This window comes from Ictalurus furcatus, chromosome 2 (genome assembly GCF_023375685.1).
Source record: "Ictalurus furcatus strain D&B chromosome 2, Billie_1.0, whole genome shotgun sequence".
In the NCBI taxonomy this organism is placed as follows: Eukaryota; Metazoa; Chordata; class Actinopteri; order Siluriformes; family Ictaluridae; genus Ictalurus; species Ictalurus furcatus.
The window spans coordinates 12,346,830-12,367,011 of record NC_071256.1 but is presented as its reverse complement, the minus strand read 5'-3'; the positions used below and the strand labels follow the sequence as shown (position 1 = coordinate 12,367,011).

Genomic DNA, 20,182 nt, shown 5'->3' with positions numbered 1-20,182 from the left:
ATTTTTAGACCTGCTCAGTGCTGTAGACACACACACACACACACACACACACATCAACACTAACGCTACATGGCCGGTGTCTTGAATGCTAATAGCTTACATACACTATAACAAAACGCTGGCACAAAAAGTCTATTTTATACACTCATATAATTAATTAAGTATAACGTGCTATTCTTAATAGCACTTGATTACACTCGAGTTTCTTTTTAATGTCTCAATTTAAATATTGAAAACAGTGGTTGCAACACGTTGCTTATTTATCGGTATGTTGTTTTATCGCAAAATTCTTCATGTTTTCCATTCAGTTCATCAGTATTCTTCACTAGTGGGAGATGCAATATAACATCCTGTAAAAACTGTCGGTTTACTGAAGCTGTTTGCTCCGTCTAAGTGGTTCAGTGGTGAATAAAGAGAGTTTTGGGGAAACAAAGTGGCGCAGAGATCTTGTTTGGTTAAAATGTAAATGGAAGCTATGTAAGAAAGAAGAGGTCTGGTAATACAGAATAATCAAGAACAACCACAGAAGAACAACAGCAGAAGAACAGCCACAGAAGAACAAGCTTGAAAATACAACAATGAAAGAACAACCTCAGAAGCACAAGTGCAGAAGAACGGCTGCAGAAGAAGAACCATGAAAGAACAGCTGCAGAAGAACAGATACAGAAGAGCAGCTTTAGTTGTTTTCCTAGTGTTTTCTCACTAGACGGAGATGCAGCATTGTGTGTTTTTTGCGCCATGTAATGTGGTCTATAAATTGATAGGAGGATTTGGAGAGGTCTAAATTGAGTGGTATAGGGATCTTTTTTGGACAAAAACATACATGTAAGCTATATACAATGAGGTCTGGTACCACACAAAAAACAAGAACAGCTACAGAAGAACAAGGGCTGAAGGACAGTTGCAGAAGTACTGTCGCAGAAGAACAGCTGCAAAAAAACCAACTATGGGGACGAGACACATAAAAGTTGCCACAGAAAGACAACTGAAAAAAGAGCAGCTGCAGAAGAACAACCGCAGGTGACCAACTGCAAAAGAACAACTGCAGATGAGCAACTGCAGAAGAACAACTGCAGTAGATCAGCTGCAGAAGAACAGATGCAGATGACCAACTGCAGAAGAACAACCACAGTAGAACAGCTGCTTTAGAACAACCACAGAGGAACAACTGCAAAACAACCACAGAGGAACAGCTGCAGAACACCTGCAGTAGAACTATCGCAGAAGAAAAGCCACAGAAGAACAACTATGGAAAAACAACTGCAGAACAAGGACAGTGTAAGAACAACAAGCACAGAAGAACAGACATAAAAGAACAACCACTGAAGAAGAGCTGTAGAAATACAACTTTAGAAGAATAGCCGCAGAGGAACAAACAGAAGAAGACATGCAGATGTCAGCTTACAGTAAGCAGTGGTGGAATCCAGCTGTCTGCTGAACAGCTGTGTTGCAGATTTCATTGTTTATCATTGGAGATGTGTATCAACTGTTCTTCAACAACATGCTGTTTGAATTCCAGTCAGAATAGAAACGGTTTCAATTAAATGTTCTTTGATTATGTACTGCTGTTGAATCTGTTCCTGTTTAACCCTTATTCACTGCTTTTCCTATGCAGAACCCTTTTCACTAACATAGAGTGTTTCTGCTTCTGTTTTTTGTTTTTGGTTCTTCTGCTTCTAGTTCTTGGTTATCTTATTGTTTTAGTTCTAGTTCTTGCCCCTCCTTCTGGTTCTGGTTCTTGCTCTAGTTTTGATGCTGGTTTTGGTCCATGATCTGTTTTAGTTCTGGTCTTTGTTCTCTTCTCAGTTTGGATTCTAGTTTTGGTTCTTGATTTTCTCTTGGATTTGTTTCTGTATTTAGTTTAATTGTGGTTGATCCGTTTAGTTATAAGTTTCTTGTTCTGCTCTGTTCCATGTTCTTATTCTGATGCTGGTTCTCATCCCAGTTATGTTGTTGTTGTTTTTTTGGGTTCTGCATCTGGTTTCTTCTTGTTCTGGTTCTGCTTTCGGATCTGGTTCTGTATTTATTGCACTGACATATGGATACAGTTTTTGTTTTATTTATTTGTCTTAATCTCTTTTTGGTTGTGGTTCAGGTTCTTTTGCTGTTGTATTTGTATCTGGTACTGATCCTTGTTCTAATTGTGGTTCTGATTTCTTAGACAGGTTCCGGCTCTGTTTCTAGTTTGGATTATAATTCTGATTCCGGTTGTGCTTCCAGTTAATGTCATGAATCTGCAGTAATATTGTTGTAAAGTCTCAGCAGTGTATCATCTGTTCTTTCCATGTTCGGTGTGATTCATGCTTCAATGCCATACCATCAGATCTGACGGTCTGTGTGCACAACGATCAACTGTGTTTATTTCATCTGCCATCAAACACTAACAGAGACTTTGTAATAACCTTTGTCTAAGTTAATACTTATTGTTTAAACAGTGCCGGTGCAACGTCTACTTTTCAGCCATCTTGGTTCCAGAAATTTCTTTCCCCATATACAGTTTTTATAATTACAATGGGTTTCTTTTTCGGAGAGTGACAGAATGGTGTGCACCGGCCCTGTGTTACCAAGATACCATTACCAATATCACATACATTTATTTATTCATTTATTACATCAATATTTATGTCTGTACATATGTCTTATATTTATAATATTTTGCATTCTCATTTCCAGTATTTCTATACATATATGTATGTATGTGATGCACTATATGTGTAGTGGTTGTGCTTATTTAATCTGTCCAAAGGTTCACAAACATTTACTAGTTTAAAATTATTCTTTATCTCCTTTTATGATTTGCTGTTTTTAACCCTTCTGTTCTGTACTTAGGAGTGATGAGTGACGTTTCATTATTAAATTGTATAGCCTATTTTGTAACCTTTATAAATCAAGTACAGTGGTGTTTGAAAGTTTGTGTAAAGTAGAATTTTCTATATATCTGCATAAATATGACCTAAAACGTCATCAGATTTTCATACAAGTAGTTAAAGAGATCCCAGTTAAACAAATGAGATAAAAATATTATACTTGGTCATTTACTTATTGAGGAAAATGATCCAATATTCCATAGCTGTGAATGGCAAAAGTATGTGAACCTTTGTATTCGGTGTGACCCGCTTGTGTAGCAATAATTGTAACTAAGCATTTCCGGTAACTATTGATCAGTCCTGAACATCGGCTTGGAGGAATTTTATCCCGTTCCTCAGTACAGAACAGCTTCAACTCTGGGATGTTGGTGGGTTTCTTCACATGAACTGCTTGCTTCAGGTCCTTGCACAACATGTCCACTGGATTAAGTACAGGACTTTGACTTGGTCACTCCAAAAGATTAACTTTATTTTTCTTTACCCATTCTTTGATAGAACGACTAGTATGTTTTTAGTTTCATTGTATTGCTGCATGACCCACTTTCTCATGAGATTCAGTTCATGAACAGACGTCCTGACATTTTCCTTTAGAATTCAGAATTCATTGTTCCATCAATGGCAAGTGGTCCTGGCCCAGATGAAGCAAAACAGGCCCAAACCACAATACTACCACCACCATGTTTCACAGATGGGATGAGGTTCTTATGCTGGAATGCAGTGTTTTCCTTTCTCCAAACATAATACTTCTCATTTAAACCAAAAATTCTAGTTTGATCTTATCTGTCCATGAAACATTTTCCCAATAGCCTTCTGGCTTGTCCATGTGATCTTTAGCAAACTGCAGATTGGCAGAATTGTTCTTTTTTGGAGAGCAGTGGCTTTCTCCTTGCAACCCTGCCATGCACACCATTGTTATTCAATGTTCTCTTGAAGGTGGACATTAGCTAAGTTGCTAAGTTACCCTGGCTCCTTTGTGAGCTAGCAGACTATTACACATCTTGCTCTTGGAGAGATATTTGCTGGTAGAACACTCCTGGGGAGGGTAACAGTGATCTTGAATTTCCTCCATTTGTACAGTCTGTTTGACTGTGCATTGGTGGAGTCCAACTCTTTAGAGAAGGTTTTGTAACCTTTTCCAGCCTGATGAGCATCAACAACTCTTTTTCAGAGGTCCTCTGAAAGCTCCGTTGTTCGTGCCATGATACACTTCCGAAACGTGTTGGGAAGATCAGACTTTGATAGATCTCTGTTCTTTAAATAAAACAGGACACTCACTCACACCTGATTGTCATCCCATTGATTTCACCTTCAGATTAACTGCTAATCCTAGAGGTTCACATACTTAATATATGTAATTTTGGATCATTCTCCTTAATAAATAAATGACCAAGTATAATATTTTTGTCTACTTTATTTATTTACTTTTAGGACTTGTGAAAATCTGATGATGTTTTAGGTCATATTTATGCAGATATTTAGAAAATACTAAAGGGTTCACAAACTTTCAAGCACCACTGTACATTGCAGTTCAATATGTCTGGTTTAGTGTTAAGTGTTAGGGGTTCGGGTTTGAGTTGTGATTGGGGAAATTTAGTTTTAGTGGTTACCCGACCTTCACACTCACAAGTGACAAGTCGCTCATCAGTTTGTGAGCGTGCACTGTCCAGGGTTTTTTGCTTTTGGTTCCCGTGAGAAAAGGTAGTAGCTATAAATAGCTTCAAATTAGAACTAGTTAAGCACAGACAAAATAACGCACCAATCAGTCTTTAAATGTGTTGTTTGATTTACGTTGTATACTAGATTTCATTCTAGTTTCATTGGCAGATTAGTAAAACTAGCTAACTTGACTAGCTACATTTATTCACCAGAGGCACCAACAATCTCTGCTCCTTCCTTCCAAGCTTTATTTTTCTTTGTAATATCTCTAAACACATGTCAAATATGACAGGATAAGATGAAGCCACAGTTATACATTGTTGTTGTTGTTTTCCCCAGTTTTGGATGTCGAATAGTAAATGGGAACTATTTGTAGCTAGGAAATAAAGCTGTGAGTGAGGAACTGAAGAAACGCTGGAGCGCACATGCTATAAGATTCATCTGAGAAATCATTCAAGCCAGTCGTTTGGATTTGTCACTTTACCACGTAATTTTTTACAAAGCTTTGTCACTTGCTAGTGTGAATGTAGGGGCAAACATTCCCTACAAATGGTTTAAAAAAAACACAAAAACTACTCAACTCTTGAAATTTTAATTCGTCAACTTGGGGGTAGTCTTCTCAACTACCGGTTCCTTCCCTGTTTACGGCGTGACGTCAAATCAACATGGCCGCTCACACTGAACAGTGCAACGTACCATTTTTTTACTTTTAAATTAGTTTATGCAGTATTGGCTTTAGATTAGTTCATATACAGACACTGTACTTGGTTAAATCTATAACACTGAACACACTGATCGCCATTTTGAGAAGGATAGAATCATCAACATTAGAGTTATCAATAACGATAGACGGCTTGCTTGCTGTTAAGCTCCTCGCTCTTGTCCGCTGTTGTTGCTGTACTGCAGTTTCAGGTCCAGAATGCATGTTGCTTGAATGTTTGAAGCTACTGTAGTAGAACAGAACTAACAGCCACTCAAGCCTGTAACTGTAAAAATGAGGTTAAAGTAGCTTTTTATAAGCTTTACGTGCTATGACAGAGCAAACAAAAGACACGCTTTTGTGGAGGCGTCCGTGTTTCTTTCCCTAGACTTTGCACGTCGAACGTCCCGAGGTAGGAAATCATTACAAGGCACCACGAACACACAGCATTAGGATTAGGGATTAGAATTAGCTATATAGATACTTGCTTGGAATCTGTTTCTCTCATTGGAAGGATCTCCGACCAACCTGCCATCTAGTTTGGTGTTTCGACCATTTTCTGAAGAAATACATTATCACTTCCTTCTCAGCTCATGCCATCTTCACTGCAATATTAGGGGAAGTGGTCAAAAAAGGGATTACTGTTACAAGCACTCGTGAGGTATGTTTCCTCGCTGACATCTCGCTAGTGCACAGAGCTTTTAATCCTCCAGATGTGTGGAAGGTCGCTTGCGTAGCTGCTGGCGTCACACATCGAGCATAACTGCAGTGTAGAGCAGGTGTGTGTGTGTGTGTGTGTGTGTGTGCGTGCGCACAGCTGGGAATGAAAATAAAAAAACGGAAGAAATGAGACACTTTAATAGTTTTACCTCTTTAACTAAACTGAACATTACAACATTATATTTGTAATTGATCGCGTATTGTAACAGGTCATTTTTGAACAGAGCAGAAGGGTTCAGTGTTGCTGATATTTTGGTTGTATTGTGGGGTTTTTTTGCATCTTTGATTTTCTCTCTCTCTCTTTTTTTTAAAAAAATTTATTTATAATTTTTTGCATATTTTTATTTTTTTGCTGGTTTAGTTATTTGTACTGAACAGTATCACACTATCGCGCCGGCGAGTGTGTGTGTGTCTCCCGCCGTCGCCATGGTGAACGGAGAATCGTGTCATTTCCTGCCACTATCCCATCAGCCACTTTTCACTTCCTTTGGCTATAAAAGTTCACAAAACAGCTCGGCCGAGCCGATCAGCCAGAAAGGTACAGGACACTGACTCTCCACTATTATTATTATTATTATTATTATTATTATTATTATTATTAATACAGTCAGGTCCAAAAGTCTGGACACATCATCTCTGTCTATTATACATCCAAAACGGTATGTTTTAAGACGTGTAGATGTGGTGACGTGGACAGCAGAATCATTTAAGAATTAGTCTACTCTAGCAATGAAAGAAAATTTACAGACACGATGTTAGTTGGCATTAAAATCTCTTGTGGCTCTAGTAGAAATGACAATTATTATAGATAAGCAGAAGCTCCTTGAAGCTTTAACATCGTTACTTAACGACTACTATGCAAGAAATTTTTCAAGCCTGCCAGAGAAATTAGGAGCAGAAGTGGAGCAAGGTGATTCAGCTCAGAAAACAAGACAGTGCTAACCCTACTGCAACACTAATGGGACAAACACTAAACTAGACGTGCTGAAGTGCTGTTTTAGAGGCAGATGAAATTTTACTTGGAAAATACTGTAGTGTTTAAAAACCAATGAAAGATGAGTTCCAGTTTAGTGCACTCAGAGTTTTGTACCTGACTGTAGTATTATTATTATTATTATTATTATTATTATTATTATCATAATAATAATAATAATAATAATCCTTTACTGATTTCTTAAAACTTTAAGGAATGTTTAGAAATGGATCTTACTTATTGTTCTACTAAAATGAAGCAAATTTCAGACATTCCTTGACATTTTCTGAAACATGCTTTTTGACGTTTCCTCTTTTATTATTTAATTTGATCTTTTAGCTGCTTTAAGCAGGACATGTTTCATTTTGTCCAGCCGTGTCCTCACAGCCTTTTCACGGTCTTTTCTGTTATGCTTGTCCGAGTCCTTCTATCACGCCTTCATCCACTCTATGTGTGTGTGTGTGTGTGTATGTGTGTGTGTTCTCATGTGTCTCAGTCGTGTCTTCTGCATCTGATCCTTGGAGCAAATATTGAAGGCAAATTTGTTTTACTTCGAAACACATCCGGGCCTCATTTCAGTACTGTTTATATCGCATCCTCGTCCACTTCCCCTTGGTCCACAGTCCCCTTGCCTGCCATGTTAAGAGCTGTCGGAACCGCACTAATTCACTGTGCTAGTACACTGAAAGCCAGTTTCGAAAGCTGGCTGTTTACCAAGACAATATGATGCTGTACAGAGAAGAAAAAAGCATCACTAAATTCATCAGTGCCATAAACCTGCAGTTATTCCCACAATACAGTCGTTCTCTTACGTTATAGCAACTATAAACAACTGTTCTCATATGAGACTCTCTTGTCTCTTTCTCCCTCTCTCTCTCTCCCTCCCTCTCTCGCTTAAATTGAATAAGTCAAAAACTGCAGTTTGTCAAGCTGGTGAAAAACTGGCGATAATTGTTCAAATGTTTACTTTGTAGTAAAATCCAGTGGGATATGCCTTTAGCAGTCCCTCCAGGGTTTTGAAATGAATGTGAAATCAAGGAAACTCTGCAGTGTTCGCAGGAGCTTGCAATTTTCCTAAATTATTGCAGATTTTCCACAGATTTGAGATATCATGTGATGTCATCATGACGCACCATGTGATGTCATCACAGCGTGCATTCAGTCAAAGCCCTCTTTGATGCACGTGCGTCGAACATGAGTACCGCTGAAAAGTCTCATTTACAAATAAACATCACTGTGAAAGACCATGCAAAACAATTTCGTGTAATTCCAATTTCGCCAATTCGAGTAGTTTTCCGCAAAGAGAAAAACTCCGCAAATCGCATCGCAAATTTGGAAAAAAGCCAACGCAAAATCAATCGTTTTTGTCCGCATCAATCACAACAAAAATCCTGTACAGACTGAATTAGCCACACTTCCCATATTTTGACCATTTTTATCCCTCCGCCACTAGATGGTCCACCAACCGTCCATGTGTGTGTCCAAAATTATTGTTAGCACATCTCAAGACCGAGTGGTTGAATGTTTGAAGGATTTATAAGGAATTATCATTGTGATAGATTTTGGAATTGATCCAAAAATGGTCAAGGTCTCAGCAAGGTCAAATGTCTGAAATAGGTTTTCTTCAGCTTCCTTCCTGTTTGAAGTACATTTGAGGCATGCGATTTAGTTACAAGAAGGACAAGACTTGTTAGCGGTGGGGTTATCCTGTTGAGCTCTACTTGTTTGATACAGCTTTCACATTTTTTCCAGTGTTTATCTTGACTTTGAGTGTTGCCTTGTGCCACTGTACATTTAAGCCTGTACGCTCATTACATAGGCAGAACGCAACCTAATTGAGCCTAAAATCAAATGCTGAAAGCAAACTGCATCTTGCCCTGAATGTGTAAGTCTGTGTGAACTGTGTTGTTCTTGTTGGAAGGTCAATTATGGTCTTATTAGATTCAAGATTTTCCTTGCGTTGTAAGGGGAAGTTGACGTGGGAAGAATGAAAAACAGTATTTAAATGCTGGGCCTGCCGTTTGCATCTTGATTGACTAGAATAAACTGATTATACCCTAAGGAAGGCAGTTGGTTTCTAGTCATACTGACTATTGATTATTATGATCAACATGGTAGCAAAGACACAACACACATCAGATTAACATCACACAACTACACTAGAAATACACACAGCATACATATATCATGGTGACAAATTAAAGGTAAAAAAAAGCAGTGGCTCTGTTATGCCCTGCTATTTTGCCAGCATGGTTTGAGTCCACGTGTCCCCTTAGAGTCCACTTACCACCTTTATCCTATAATGGAACATTCTCTCCTAATGGGACGGGTCTCTTCCAGACTGATCCCGCCTCCATTCGTGAGGGCTCACGGAATGGTTTGTTGAGGATGATGTAAACGATGTCAATCATACAGTACACGCATCAAAAACCAATTGTGGGAATATCTTTTGGAAGAATGGTGTTTAATCCTCCATTACAATTCCAGAGACTTATGTCTCTGGACTTACTGAAGCTGTTGGAGGATTGTGGTGGCCCAGCACCTTACTAAGGCACTTTACATTGGTTTTTCCTTTAATATGTCAGCCATCTGTTGTAAGGTAATTAATTAGTAGTAAAAAATAGTGTCCAGACTTATAGCATCATAATGTTGAACTTGTTCCTTTGCTCATTTGGGATACTTCTTTTGAGGGGTAGAAAATGTATACATTTTTAGACTCACTTCTGTGATGTCACACCAACGACATTATGACACTGACATGAGATTCTTTCCTTTTAATCAGGAAATGGTTTGCTTTACCTTCAAACAGACAGGCCCTGTTCAGACTTGGTAGTAACACCAAGCTCAGGAGATTCAATCCCAGGTCGAGAGCCAAGATGGATAGCCGTACTCACCACATATTTTCATGTGTCCTGAATACGTCTTCAGTGACCACTTGTGATCACATTTTGCTACTTGAAAGAGTTGCCAAATCTGCCAAAAAGAAACCCAATATCACTTCCAAATCAACCCCAAAAGTTGTTAATTGCCAAAACTTGAATGGATTGTAGCTTATATTTAGAACTTGAATGGCATTTCCTAGTTAACCACGGGATACTTAGTTAATAAAAGCTTTACACATACTATCAGGGTCAGACTTCATGGTATTTTACTAAGTAAAAACTGGGCGAGAGAACTGTGCATTGGGAGTGTAATGATAAAAAATACAAAACAAGCTCTAGTGAACTTCATCACAGTGCACAAGACCTTCTTAAAGCCAATTCAGTAGCATGGAGACAGCACTATATAAAGTGATGAGTGTAAAATAGACAATAAATACACAGGACAATGTGGAAACAGTAATATATTAGATCGTCCCCATCTGTTCAGGAATGGTATGGGCCAAATTTAGATAGATATATGAGGTTCTTCTCAATAGATGCCTTCTTGACTTCTTAATCCATAACAAGGATCTCTGATTTGGCCTTACCTTTCATTATCTTTGTACCGCTTATCCTACACCAGGGCCCTTGGAGCCTGGAGCTTATCCCAGGGGACAAGGCAGCGGACACCCTAGAGGGAGTGCCAATCCATCATGGGGCACAATCGAACACACAATCACAATTTGGAAATTTCAAATCAGCCTACAATTTATAGCACATGTCTTTGGACTGGGGGAGGACACCCCTAAAGCCTGGGGTCCTGAAATTAAAGAGGTGGGAATCGAACCCCCAGCCACAGAGCTGTGAATCAAACGTGCTAACCACTAAGCCGCTGTGACCCCAGGAAAGGAAGTAAGAAAAGAAAATGAGAAGGTGCAGTTAAAGAACTGAGAAGACCTCCACCCCTGTTCAGGAGTAGTGTGTTCCATCTTAAGACAGATGCACAGATACAGTATATAGATACTTGCATTGTCTCCCTCTGTACAGGAATGGTTTGTTCCACTTTGATATATGATATCATAAAAAACCATGACATCAGTTGAAGTGACATCAGAAAACCAGGTATAAACAGTGCTGAATGTCTTGCCATTCAACTGATGAAGAATCTCAGATGAGCAGAAAAACATCTTCAGCATTATAATACAAGTCCAGTCACCTGGACACACTAATACTCACATTAAGCTTTCTGTTACCTTCTTATCTCTACTAACAAGCTAATGAAAGCTATAAAGTCTTATTTTCCAGGCAATTACAGTTGGGTCTGACAGTCTGAGTTACACTACTGAGAGATGTTTTCTTCTTAAGCTATAAAAATGCAAATTCTCCATTCTTCGTAAGTGATCTTCATTATATTCAGAAAGGATTGTAGATTTTTCAAAGGTTACTGGCATCAGCACATGCCTGAGCATTTATTCAAGTGGTAACACAGTTAAGACTTTCGAATACTTCATGTGGAGATGGCATCTGCGAGGGTTGCACAAACATTTGTAAACATACAAGCTCACATACTCTGCAGTTACACACCGGCTGTGACATACAACTGCTCCAGTAATGCAGGGGGCACTATTAAAATTTCAGGACAGTTCCCATAACTCCAGGAAGAAGCTTTCCACGCATCCAAGTTGGAATGAAGCAGCTTGGGCATGGCTTGTTCGTAACAACCTGTCACAGGTTTTGTTGCGTTGCGTAGCACGTGCACGCTCATATTTAATCCATCTACCATGTGTATGACACGTCCATTTACTCCACAATTACGTCATGTTGTTTGTAGAAGCCAGCCGAAAAGCGTCTCCACATGAAGTATGCCTTTAATGGGAATACGCAATGCTGGATATTAATAAAGTGTGATATGCACTCAGACATTTAGATCCTGCTGTGTTTTGTTATATAATGCTGTTTTATATATATATATATATATATATATATATATATATATATATATATATATATATATATATATATATATATATATATATACATACATGTGTATATATATAAATCTTCATTATTATAATTCCCTAAGGACCTTATGATGCACTGCAGTTGTTCTTGTTTCTAACCTGTCCACATATATAATTATATCTTTGTATATATTATATATGTATTTATTTTTGTGTGTATGTGTTTGTACCTTGTGGCATTTATATATGTGTATACACAGATATATATGTTATTGATATATTTATGTACTAATGTATATAAATGTGCACTTTGTGTATGTAAGTGCAGGTGTGTGAAAGAGAGAGACAGAGAGAGAGAGCGAGAGAGAGAAAGAGAAGCCAGCTTTGAAAAAAAAAAAACATACAGTGCATAAAATACAGGTGCAAAACCTGAAGTTCAAATGAATTCAGCGTTACTGTCCTCGGCAACACTACGGGAGTGTATCACGGTGGCGCGTTTGTAACGCTGCTCTCTGTGTTGAAGGTTCTCGGGGTTCAGATTCCTCCGGAGGGCCACAGGGGGGCAGCACTGAGGAAATCTGGGTCCTGCGCAAACCTGCAGCAGGTAACAGCAGGGCCTTCGTACTCGCTCCTCTTCCTCCTCTCCTTCTAATGCTCCGCTTGCTCATCCCTCGCTCGCCCTGCTTGACCTCAGATGCTCCTCGGTGTTCCTGGAGCCTTCCCATCCATCTCGCACTAGGCATGTGCCGATATAATCGGTTTTCCATCATATGTACTCCGATTTCCAACACGGACGGCATTGTTAACAAGGATGCTGTGTCGGTATACCGTCAATAGCTAGCGTGTTTTATCACCAAGGTTGGCCAGCTCTGTCGTTTAGTTCACGTTCCAAGTTCAAACGTGCTTTATTGGTATGATACACAATGTTGCATATGAGAATGTAATATCGGTACATGCCTACTGCACACACAGATGTGTAGAAGAAAGTCAGAAAGGGTTTTCAGGTATGAGAGAGTATGGACCTGCTGTGTCTCTGAAGGTTTTCACTCATCCAGGGCATGCTCATTGTAGACGTATACCAACTCATTTGCATTTAAGATTTTATTCTGACCATGGTGCAGGAGTATCGCAGACATTTCAACAGCTGGTACGTAATTACAAACTGAAATGATGAGGTTTATGTCGGTTTCGCTACTGGATGTAACTATCCAACAACTTGATCAAAGCCTGACATTCACTGTGAGAGAAAGGAGTTTTTTAGAGAGTAAATAGGTAGGCAAGGTTAAATTATAAATAAAAGCATTTCTGTGTCACTCTGATGAAATATGACTTCTTTAAGTTGAGGTGTCAAAGTGTGTTATAAAATGTCAGAAAGCTCCAGTTTTGGCCAGAACAATATTCTTTCATCTTTCGTGGTTGTGTGGCATGAAATTCAGCCCCAGCGACATTTGATGGTTTTTCTAGACCACCAAACATTTACACCAGGACAAGATATTGAGTCTTGAAGATGCTAGTTACTTATATTAAGTATATATGCCAGTTGCGTAGATAATAAAAAGTGCAAATGTTGACTCAGGACACATTTTTCAATTGACTTTTATAGCGCTTTGAACAGCAGTATGAATTTTGTTCAACAAGGATGGTGCTATGTTATGGCAAAGTTCAGCCTATAGTATATGGTGAGAGTAAACCTGGCATCATATACGTAGACTTTCAGTCGGACTATAGACACATGGTATTTGCGCAGATTTGCATGACAGTCATACAGTGGATTTGGAAATTATTCTGATCCCTTCACTTTTTGCACATTTATTGTATTTAAAAAAAATTGTATCAAAAACCCAGCCATGAAATCCAAGAAAGTCTCTGTAGACCAGTGCGATCAAATAGTGTCAAGACATAGAGCTGGGCAAGGGTATAAAACCATTTCTACAAAGTTAAATGTTAGCAGGAGCACAGTGGGCTCCATCGTTGTGAAATGGAAGAATTTGGAAACACCAGGAATCGTCTTAGACCTGCCATCCGGCCAAACATAACCGCGCTAAAGAACCTTGGTGACCAAGAGCCCATTGGTCAATCTAAAGTCTTCCAAAGACATGGGAAAATCTGCTAAAAGGACAACCATCGGAGAATTCCCCTCTCTATGGTGAAGCTTGGTGTTGGCAGCATTATGCTGTGGGGGTGCTTCTCAGTACAGGGCCAGGGAGGCTGGTCAGAATCGAGGGAAGTAATGTAGCCAAATACAGAGAGGTCCTTGAAGAAAACCTGCTCGAGAGTGCACACGACATCAGACTGTGGCAAAGCTACACCTTTCAGCATAACCACGACCCGAAGTATACAGCCAAGACAATGCTGGAGTGGCTTTGGAACAAGTCTTTGAATGTCGTTGAGTGGCCCAGCCAAAGCCCAGAACCCCTTAGATCATCAGTGGAGATACCTGTAGATGGCAGTTCACAGGTGCTCCCCATCCAACCTGACTGAGCTTGAGAGGATCTACCAGGAAGAATGGGAGAAACTGTCCAAATCCAGGTGCGCAAAGATTGTAGGGACTGACTCAAGAAAACTCAAAGCTGTAATTGCTGCCAAATGTGCTTCTACAAAGTACTTAATAAAGGGTGCGTATACCTATCTAAGGAAAGGTTTCATCCATCCATCCTTCTTCTATACCACTTATCCTTTTCAGGGTCACGGGGAACCTGGAGCCTATCCCAGGGAGCATCGGGCACAAGGCGGGGTACACACTGGACAGGGTGCCAGTCCATCGCAGGGCACAATGGAAAGATTTCAGTTTTTGATTTTTAATACATTTGCATGTTATATATATATATATATATATATATATATATATATTAATAAAAAGATTTTTTGCTTTGACATTATGGGTTATTGTGTGTAGATGAATGACCACAAAATACAATTTAATCCACGTTATATTAAATCTACAACAATAAAGCGTGCAAAAATAGAAGGGGTCTGAATATTTTCCGAATCGACTGTATTTTTTCATCATCCATCATCGATCATCCATCATCGACATTAACAGAAAACACTACACTGGGTCGGAGTGCCGATTTCCTGTATTTCTGCTGAGCCAGAATGAAAGCGTGGATATAAATCAGAAAATCATACTGATCATATTTCCTTTTCTGGAAAGATGTCCCTTTAGTCCGACTGAACAGGAGTGTTACCATAGTAGATGCTTATAGTAGACAATTAGGACAGAGTGGGCTGTGGTGAATTTTGTCAACTGGTTGCTGTCCTCTTAATCGGACAGAATATCCCTGGGGAATCCCACCAGGGATATGTTTAAAACATTAAAAAATATATATATTTACTTATTTATTTGTTTAATATCACACACAGGTATGTGCAGAAGGTTCATTCAGATAGCTGGCTCTCAGTGTGTGTGTGTGTGTGTGTGTGTGTAAGATTAATCTCATGAAATCTATTTTCATTTCCACAGTTTATCACCACCTTACATCTGCCTTATCGTGCATGTGTGTGTCTGAGTGTCTGTACTCACGTTGTACCAGCAGTGCATCAACCGTCTGTTCGTTCTGGGTTTTCAACACCAGTCTGTACTGACTGTGTGTGTGTGTGTGTGTGTGTTTTTGTGTGTGTGTTTGTGCGTGCCATTGTGTGTTTGTGCTAGGTGGGGACCGCAGCAGTGTGAGCAGTTCGAGCAGCGCTCGCTCGTCAGGCAGCGGACAGAGCAACACACACATCCTTCATGCTCATGCAGAGGGAGTAAAGGTGAGGCTGACAGGCAGGTGGATGGAGAAATCGGCACCTATTCTAAAACCTTTTCTAAGACTGTACATGTGCAGAGGTTTGCCTCAGTGTCACAGAATCCCTATCGGCTGCCAAACTATCCAGTTAGTGTTGATGAATAAATAAAGCATGTGATATTGATGAGTAACATTGCTCTGTGTGTGTGTGTGTGTGTCTGTGTGTGTGTCTGTGTGTTCTTGCTGCAGCTTCTTGCCACAGTTCTCTCTCAGTCAGCGAAGGCTAAAGAGCATCTGTTGGAACAGTCCAGATCTGTGGATTCACCCATAACTACAAATAAAGGTTAATAGACCTATAGATAGATCAATAAGATAGATATGTAGATTGGCAGACAGACAGGTAGATGTATAGATTGGCAAACAGACCTAGAGACAGAGAGACAGCCATTTTTTGAATACGCATATGTTTGAATAGGCAGGCAGGCAGACTAACACAGATGTGTACAGATGTATAGATAGGCAGACAGTGAGAGTGATGTATAGATAGACAGGTGTATAGAAAAGCAGACAGACAGACAGATGTATAGAAAGGTAGACAGACAGATGTATAGATAGAAGGATGTATAGGTAGACAGACAGGCAGATAGACAGGTGTACAGATAGGCAGATAGACAGATGTACAGATGTTCAGATAGGCAGATAGACAGATGTACAGATAGATGTACAGATAGGCAGATAGACAGATGTACAGAAAGATCTACAGATGGGCAGATAGACAGATCGGCAGATAGACAGATGTAGAGATAGGCAGATAGACAGGTGAACAGATAAGCAGGCAGACAGATGTACGGATTGGCAGAGAGACAGATGTACAGATAGGCAGATAGACAGAAGTACAGATAGACAGATGTCCAGATAGGCAGATGTACAGGTAGACAGATAGACAGATGTACAGATAGACAGATGTCCAGATAGGCAGATGTACAGGTAGACAGATAGACAGATGTACAGATAGACAGATGTCCAGATAGGCAGATGTACAGGTAGACAGATAGACAGATGTACAGATAGACAGATGTCCAGATAGGCAGATGTACAGATGTACAGATAGACAAATGTACAGGTAGACAGATGTACAGGTAGACAGATGTGCAGATAGACAAATGTACATATAGGCAGATAGACAGATGTGCAGATAGACAGATGTACAGGTAGACAGATGTACAGATAGACAGATGTACAGATAGGCGGGCAGACAGAGAGATGTATAGATAGATAAGTAAATAGGCAGACATAGAGATAGGTAGGCAGACAGGCAGGTCAGGGTGCAAATAACTTGTTTTACATAATAATCCGACTGAAAGCTGAATCAGAATAAGAGGCTGTGTTTCTACCTAATGATTTTTGCTCAGTTGGTTTGTGTAAAACACACAGTGTCCTCCAATAATATTGGCACCCTTGGTAAATATGAGCAAAGAAGGCTGTGAAAAATTGTCTTTATTTTTTAACCTTTTGATATTTTGTTTTTAAAAATTCACAAAAATACTCTGCTCTCATGCATATCAAACAACTGCAAACAAAACAGGTTTATTAAAAAAAAATCTTTGTTAAATATACTCATGCAACAATTATTGGCACCCCTATGAATTCATATGAGAAAAATATATTTGAAGCATATTCCCATTGATATTTAACTTTTTTTTTAGTACACCTGGGTGGCTAGGAACAGGAACTTGTTCAAGCATGACTTGAACAGGGGTATAAATATGAGGTAACACACAGGCCAAATTCCCTTAGTCATTCATATCAATGGGTAAGACCAAGGAATATAGCTGTGATGTGCGGAAAAGGTTGTTGAACTTCACAAAATGGGAAGTGGCTATAAGAAAATAGCACAAGCATTGAAAATACCCATTTCCACCATCAGGGCAATAATTAAGACATTCTAGTCAACTGGAAATGTTATGAATCAACCTGGAATTGGACGTGTGTCTATATTGTCTCAACGCACTGTGAAGAGGATGGTTCGAGTGGTCAAAAAATCTCCAAGGATCACAGCTGGAGAATTGCAGAAGTTAGTTGTGTCTTGGGGTCAGAAAGTCTCCAAAACTACAAGCCGAAGTCACCTACATCAAAGTTGTTTGGAAGGGTTTCAAGAAAAAAGCCTCTACTCTTATCCAAAAACAAACTCAAGCGTCCTCCGTTTTCCAGACACGACTGGAACTTTAAATGGGATCGGGTTCTATGGTCAGATGAAACCAAAATAGAGCTTTTTGGCAATAAACACCAGAGGTGGTTTTGGAGCACACAGAGAGGTAGACATATAGAAAAGTACCTTGTAACGGATAGCTGCACAGTGACGCAGAGGCGGAGTCCGTTCCATTCCGTGTTTTAATTAACGGAAGAAAAAAAAAAGAGAGAGAGGAAGAGAAGGGTGTGGTCTTCGGAAGCAATAAAAAGAACAGGTGACTAAAGGAGGAGGAGATGAGCAGGAGGCGGAAATGAGCGGGACGTGGAACTGAGAGCCAGGTGGGAATGGCGGAACTGATGGTGTGCGTTTGCCAGGGACCATGCTAATGCTTTACTGTGGATTATAATCTTGTGGATATTGATTCCGGAGGCTGGCGAACACTTCGGGAATATCCTGCCAAGGTGAATCAACGAGTGAGCGGAGCTTTGAGGGTTCGGAGGCACATCACGGGTTTGAGATCCTTTCTTTAATACTTTTGTGGAGAACCAGTATGCTTAAATCGTTGGATGTTACTGTCTGTAAATAACTCCGAGTGTTAAGCGGAATCTGACTGCCGGTTTCCCATGCTTTCAAGTTCACGAACTCCCGTATGCCTAAATCACCGCCACTGAAGTGTCGCTTTTAAAGTGAACAACTTTTTTGTTTTGGTTAAGAATTATTTTGTGGTTAAATGTGTTTTTTTCTGCTTTTTGTGTGTGCAAATTTTCTTGTATGAATAGAGGCTTGTTTCCTTATGGGTTCGTCTATTAATCCCACGTATGGGAAGTTTTGGTTTTCATTATTTCAGTTTCTATGACTGAAACGATCTGTATTTTCTTACGTTTATTGCATAAATAATAATAATCTTATTTTGTAAGAATTGAGTAGCCTAATGATGTTTTTTTGTTCTGAGTGATGTCCAAATTATAAATTATAAGTGACGGTTAATTTGAACTGTCCGGCGCCCAAACCCCATAAGTAAGGTACCACGCTACACCCTCATGCCCATGGTTAAATATGGTGTTGGCTCTTTAATGTTTTGGGGCTGTTTTTCTGCCAGAGGACCTGGACCTTTTGTTAGGATACATGGCAACACAGACTCTATCAAATCTCAACAGATATTAAATGAAAACCTGACTGTCTCTGCCAGAAAGATTAAAATGGGCCGTGGTTGGATCTTCCAGCAGGACAATGATCCAAAACATACATCAAAATCAACACAAAAATGGTTTACTGACCACAAAATCAAGGTCCTGCCATGGCCATCCCAGTCCCCTGACTTGAAACCCATAGAAAACCTGTGGGGTGAACTGAAGAGGAGAGTCCACCAGCATGGACCTCGAAATTTGAAGGATCTGGAGAGATTCTGTATGGAGGAAAGGTCTCAGATCCCTTACCATGTATTCTCCAAACTCATCAGGCATTATAGGAGAAGACTCAGAGCTGTTATCTTGGCAAAGGGAGTTAACACAAAGTATTATAAATTCAAGGGTGCCAATAATTGTTGCATACCTATAATTAACAAATATATATGTATATTTTTTTTTATAAACCTGTGTTTTGTTTGCAATTGTTTGATATCCATGAGAGCAGAGTATTTCCAAGGGTGCCAATATTAGTGGAGGCCACTGTAGCTGCGTCACTGAAAAAAACCACACAATGTCACATACCATTATGGCAGTTCAGGTTTTGTTCTGCTGCAATTGTACATGGATAGTCCATGTCTCCTGATCCTGAAGCAGCCCCTGTGTCTGGTGTGTCTCCAGCTCCCACCTCCCGCAGTCAGAGTGTGTCCAGCTGTCCTGTCCATGAGCCGCAATACACAGAGAGGAAAGGAGATGAGGGGAAGGTGAGAACACACACTCACACACACACCTCTGCTTTTTCACTTCTTTCCCTTTCCTATTTCTCTTATACTCCTTTCTTCTCCTCTTCTTCACTTTCATTTCTTTGTTTGTTTTCTCTCCTCTCACCTATCTCCCTGCTGTCTCTGTTCTTATTTACGCTTCCCTTCCTTCTCCTTTGCTCTTCTTCCATTCCTCTTTTATTAATTTATTTTTTTCTCTTTTCCTCTACTCACTTCACGTCCCTCTCCTCCTTTACCAGTATGCTGTCATGCTCCTCCACCATTTTTCCCCATCCTTGTTTTTATTTGCTGCTTTAGGAAACCCATTCCAGAGTTGTTTTGGGTTTTTTTTTAATTAATTTACAGCACCCTTTATTTACTTATTTTATCATTTTTTGTTGTTGATTTATTTTTTTCAGGAGGTACCCTGGTATACTCAGTAGTTATATATTTAATTTAATTAATTTCTAAAATTTTATGTATAGGGAAAAAAAAACCACATCCAGCAAACTTCACTCCTGATTATCGGACATTACGAGTAATATTTATGTCCACTTCTTTGAATAGACATACTGCTTAGCGTAAAATAGTGGTTTTAATTACCTAATAAAACAGTTAATCGGTAATTTGTTGCTGTTAA

The 20,182-nt window shown here is 39.5% G+C and overlaps 1 protein-coding gene across 6 annotated transcripts in view; it reads left to right on the top strand.

Moving 5' to 3' along the window:
- caskin1 (CASK interacting protein 1) overlaps positions 1-20,182 on the top strand; it is a 152,822-nt gene that overhangs the window by 117,403 nt on the left and 15,237 nt on the right. For 4 of the 6 annotated variants that reach the window (XM_053648411.1, XM_053648393.1, XM_053648385.1 and 1 more), the window contains 5 exons: positions 6,305-6,481; positions 12,262-12,342; positions 15,391-15,491; positions 15,716-15,809; positions 19,463-19,545. In XM_053648411.1, coding sequence (XP_053504386.1) covers positions 6,305-6,481; positions 12,262-12,342; positions 15,391-15,491; positions 15,716-15,809; positions 19,463-19,545 — 536 coding nt within the window. The remainder of the gene's footprint in view (positions 1-6,304; positions 6,482-12,261; positions 12,343-15,390; positions 15,492-15,715; positions 15,810-19,462; positions 19,546-20,182) is intronic. The other 2 variants (XM_053648402.1, XM_053648419.1) reach the window with 2 other exon arrangements.